The sequence below is a fragment of the Corvus kubaryi genome, unplaced genomic scaffold, assembly GCF_017639235.1.
Source record: "Corvus kubaryi isolate FWS band 111438036 unplaced genomic scaffold, C.kubaryi_AGA036_p1.0 36979, whole genome shotgun sequence".
Taxonomy (NCBI): domain Eukaryota; kingdom Metazoa; phylum Chordata; class Aves; order Passeriformes; family Corvidae; genus Corvus; species Corvus kubaryi.
This window is the reverse complement of record NW_024581001.1, coordinates 1,455-5,836: the sequence shown is the minus strand read 5'-3', so window position 1 is coordinate 5,836 and position 4,382 is coordinate 1,455. Positions and strand designations below refer to the sequence as shown.

The window sequence follows — 4,382 nt, the reverse complement described above, 5'->3', positions numbered from 1 at the left end:
GGGGGGGTCAGAGGTCACTCCAGAGTGGGCAGTAGGCACTGCCACCCCCACCTGGGCCCGGGCCTCGTCCAGCAGCTGCGCGATGACCTCGCTCTCGGCCAGTGGCATCTCTGGGCTCTCAGTCAGTCCTGGGGGGGGGCCCAGAGGGGTCAGCGGTCACTGGACCCCCGGAATCCCAGGATTTTGCCCCAAAATCGCAGATGCGCTCACCCTGCAGGAGGCACTCCCGCACGTGCTGGGCCTCGTAGCGCAGCCCGGTGCTGTGGGGGAAGTTGAGGGGCTCCGAGGGCGGCGGCAGCGGGAAGAGCTCGCGGCGACCCCCGAAGAGGAGCTCGGTCGGGCAGTTCATGTGGCTGGGAAACTGCGGGGGGCCCCCAGAATGACCCCAAGGGCAAGAAAACGCCGGAAAGTTAAAACAGCCCAAAAAAACCTCTACAGGCAAATAAAAAACCCCAAAGAAAACTCAAACCCCCTCAAAGGGCGGGGCGGCGCCGCCCCAAAAAAAAACCCCGTACTGACAAAATCCCAAAGAAACCCCAACCCCAAAAAAACGCTGCTTTTGGGGTCATCCCCGGGTTTTGGGGTCACCTCGGCCCAGCCCCGAGGTCCTCCCACGGCCGCGCCCCCCGGCAGCTCCGCGGCCATGGAGAAGGTGAGCGCAGCCAGGCCCTTCCCGGGGAATTCCAGCGTCACCGACACCGACTCATCCACCCCTGGAACGGGGAAAAAGCCAGGGAAGATGGGAAAAATGGTGGGGGGAAATGAGGAAAGTAATGAGGGAGAAATGGAGGGAAAAGGGTGCCCCCCATTCCCCTCCCAGTGCCCCCCATTCCCCTGCCAGTGCTCCCAGCTGCTCCCAGTCCCCTCAATGCCCCCCAATCCCCTCCCAGTCCCTCCCAGTGCCATTTTTCTCTCTGGAAGTGCCGGTTTTCCCCCCAAAAGTGCCACGTTTTTTCCTCCCAGTCCCTCCCAGTGCTCCCCCAGTCTGTCCCAGTGCCTCCCGGTGCCATTTTTAACCCTAAAAGTGCCATTTCCCCACCCAAAAGCACGGCGTTTTTCCCCCCAGTTTATCCCAGTTTGTCCCAGTCCGTACCCGTTTCATGCAGGATGCCGTGGGCCCGCAGGGACGGGGGGGCGCCGCCCCCCAGCAGGGCCAGGGCCATCTGCAGCCCGTAGCCCCCCCGGTCCAGCAGGACCCCCCCCCCCCCCCCCGGCTCACGCAGCCGCGGGACCCCCCCCAGGGCGAACCCCAGCGCACCCCGCAGCACCAGGGGGGACCCCAGAGCCCCCTCGGCCACCAGGGTTTGCAGCCGCCGCCAGGCCGGGAAAAAACGGGTCCAGAACCCCTGCGGGAGAGGGACTGGGGGTACTGGGAGCACTGGGAGGGAGTGGGAGGGACTGGGAGTTAAAAACGTGGCACTTTTGGGGGAGGAAATGGGACTCTTACGGTTAAAAATGGCACTAGGAGAGACTGGGACGGGACTGGGAGCGACTGGGAAGGACTGGGATGGGAATGGGGAGCATTGGGAGTACTGGGAATGGGAGATTGGGAGGACTGGGAATGAAGGACTGGGGGCACTGGGAACTGGAAGCACTGGGAGTACTGGAAATTGGGTCACTGGGGTCACTGGGATCAACAGGAATGGGATCACTGTGAATGGGATGATTGGGATCACCAGAAGTGGGATCTCTGGGATCTCTGGGATCACTGGGATCTCTGGGGTCACTGGGATCACTGGGATCACTGGGATCTCTGGGGTCACTGGGATCACTGGGATCTCTGGGATCACTGGGATCACTGGGATCACTGGGATCACTGGGATCTCTGGGGTCACTGGGGTCACTGGGGTCACTGGGATCTCTGGGGTCACTGGGATCTCTGGGATCACTGGGGTCACTGGGATCGGGAATGCGGCCGCACCTCCATGAGGAAGACCCCCCGTTCCCGCGCCGTCCCCACGAGCTGCGCAACCTCGCGGGCCCCGAGCCCCATCGGCTTCTCCATGAGCACGGCCCGGCCCCGGCGCAGGAACAGCAGCCCCGTGGGCAGGTGAGCAGGGTTCACCACCCCCACGTACACCACATCTGCGGGAACACCCCGAAATCCCCCCCAAACCTCAAAAACACCGTTAGGGCACCCCAAATAAACCCCCAACCCCAAAAAACCCCAGGAAAACAAGCAAAATCCAAAAAAAGCCCCAAAACCCCATAAAAACTCCGTAACATCCCCCCCCCAAACTCTAAAACATCCCCCAAAACTCCATTAAAAACCCCAAAAAGCCCATAAAACCCAAAAACTCCATAAAAACCCCACATACACCACATCTGGTGGGGACACCCCAAAAACCCCATCAAGGCACCCCAGAAAAACCGTGACCTCCAAAAAAACCCCATCAGAAACCCCCAAAAACCCCCAATGCCAAAAGAAACCATCAGGGAGCACCAAAAATACCCTGAAACCCCCTAAAAATACCCTGAAATGCCGCAAAACCCCTTCAGGGCACCCCAAAACCCCATCAGGAGATCTCAAATCCTTATAGGATCCCCCAAATCCTCATAGGGTCGCACCCAGGTCGGGGTCCTCGGCCAGCTCCTCGTAGGATCCGTAGGCTCGGGGGATCCCAAAGCGCCGCGCGAAGTCCTGGGCGCGCCCCAAATCCCGGGCGGCCACGGCCGCCACCTGTGAGGGGACAGCGAGGGGTCGTGGCGACCCCAAATCCCGGGAAAGCCCAAAATCCTTCCCAGTTTTAAGAAATGAATGGGAATCCCAATAACTGGGACATCAGGTCTACCCAGGAAATGGCATTACGTGACGGGGGGGGGTACGCCCAGGTTTTTGGGGACACATCGAAGTTTTGGGCGTTCCCAGGGGATTTGGGGGGGTATCCAGGGCTTTCAGGGGATTTCCAGGTCTGGGGGAGACCTCAAAATCCGGAATTTGGGGGATCCAGGACATCCACGGGTGACCCCAACATTTGGGACATCAGGTCTACCCAGGCCATTGGGTTAAGTGGCTGGGTTTTTGGGGGCACGCCGAGGTTTTTTTGGAACTCCCAGGGTTTTTGGGGTTTCCCATGGGTTTTTGGGGTTTCCCGTGGATTTGGGGCGGTGTCCCCTCCCTCCCCAGAGGGTCCCGCGGTGTCACCGTGTGCTCCGAGGGCGGCAGTGTCTTCAGGGCCACCACGAAGTCGTGGCTGATGGCCCCGGCCGAGCAGATGCCCCAGCGGGTGGGGCAGGGGGGGTGCCCGGGCTGGGTTTTGGGGGGCTCCGGTTCCCTGACCCTATCCCGATCCATGTCGCGATCCCGATCCATGGCCCGGTCCCAGTCTCGATCCAGGAGTGGGACCGCGCCCGCCCCTCCCCCACGCGTGGGAAGCTCCCCGCGCCCCTCCCCCCACCTACGCAGGGATGGGGGAGGGGTGAGGCACCCCAAAATGGGAGGGGGGGAAAGGATTTGGGGGCACCCAGGGATTTGGGGAGGGTTTGGGGGGACTTCGGAGATTTGGGGGGATTTCGGGGGATTCAGGGATTTTGGGGAGATTCCGGGGGTCCCGGGGGTCCCGGGATTTCGGGGATTTGGGGGGATTTCGGGGGTCCGTGGGTCTCGGGGATTTGGGGGTCCCGGGGGTCCCTGGCTTTGGGGGATTTCGGGGATTTTGGGGATTTCGGGGTCCCGGGGTCCCCTCGGGGGTTTTCATTCGCCCCCGCACGTGCAGTGGCCGCGCCCCCTCCGCGCGTGCCGCGCTCCCATTGGTCAGAAACCGCTGGGAGGCGTGGCCAGTATGCAAATGAGCAGCGAGAGGGCGAATAATTTATTAGCAGCCGGGGCGTGGCTTCAGGGGGGCGGGGTGCGCAACGCACCCGCTGATTGGTTGCACGGCAGCGCGTTGCGATTGGCTGCGGGTGGGGGCGGGGTGGGACGACGCATTTCTATTGGCTGAGCGCGTGGGCGGGGCACAGCGGCGCGTTGCTATTGGCGGATAGGTGAGAGGCGGGATGGAATTGCGCGTTCCCATTGGCTGAGGCGGGAGGGGCGGGGCCTGGAGCGATGGCGGCGGCGGCGCTGCGGTCCCGGGGCGGCGGAGCGGTGAGAGGGGGGGGGACCAGTGACACCAGTGCTCCCAGTGAGGGCTCCCAGTAACCCTGCCCAGTGACCCCAGTGACCCCAGTGCTGCCAGTAACCCCAGTAAGCCCAGTGACACCAGTGCTCCCAGTGAGGGCTCCCAGTAACCCTGCCCAGTGACCCCAGTGACCCCAGTGCTGCCAGTAAGCCCAGTGACACCAGTGCTCCCAGTGAGGGCTCCCAGTAACCCCTCCCAGTGACCCCAGTGACCGCAGCCAGGGCTCCCAGTGCCACCAGTGCTGCCAGTAACCCCTCCCAG

At 62.7% G+C, this 4,382-nt stretch overlaps 1 protein-coding gene across 1 annotated transcript in view; it reads right to left on the bottom strand.

The window, feature by feature from the left end:
• The window catches only part of DHDH (dihydrodiol dehydrogenase), a 5,383-nt gene extending 1,956 nt beyond the window's left edge, over positions 1–3,427 (bottom strand). Inside the window, exons 1-7 of the mRNA XM_042020491.1 lie at positions 3,146–3,427; positions 2,569–2,680; positions 1,922–2,085; positions 1,094–1,346; positions 589–713; positions 211–361; positions 1–128 (exon numbers count right to left, since the gene is read on the bottom strand). Of these exons, the coding sequence (XP_041876425.1) occupies positions 1–128; positions 211–361; positions 589–713; positions 1,094–1,346; positions 1,922–2,085; positions 2,569–2,680; positions 3,146–3,313 (1,101 nt within the window). The 5' untranslated portion in view covers positions 3,314–3,427. The remainder of the gene's footprint in view (positions 129–210; positions 362–588; positions 714–1,093; positions 1,347–1,921; positions 2,086–2,568; positions 2,681–3,145) is intronic.
• Between the last annotated feature and the right edge of the window lie 955 nt (positions 3,428–4,382).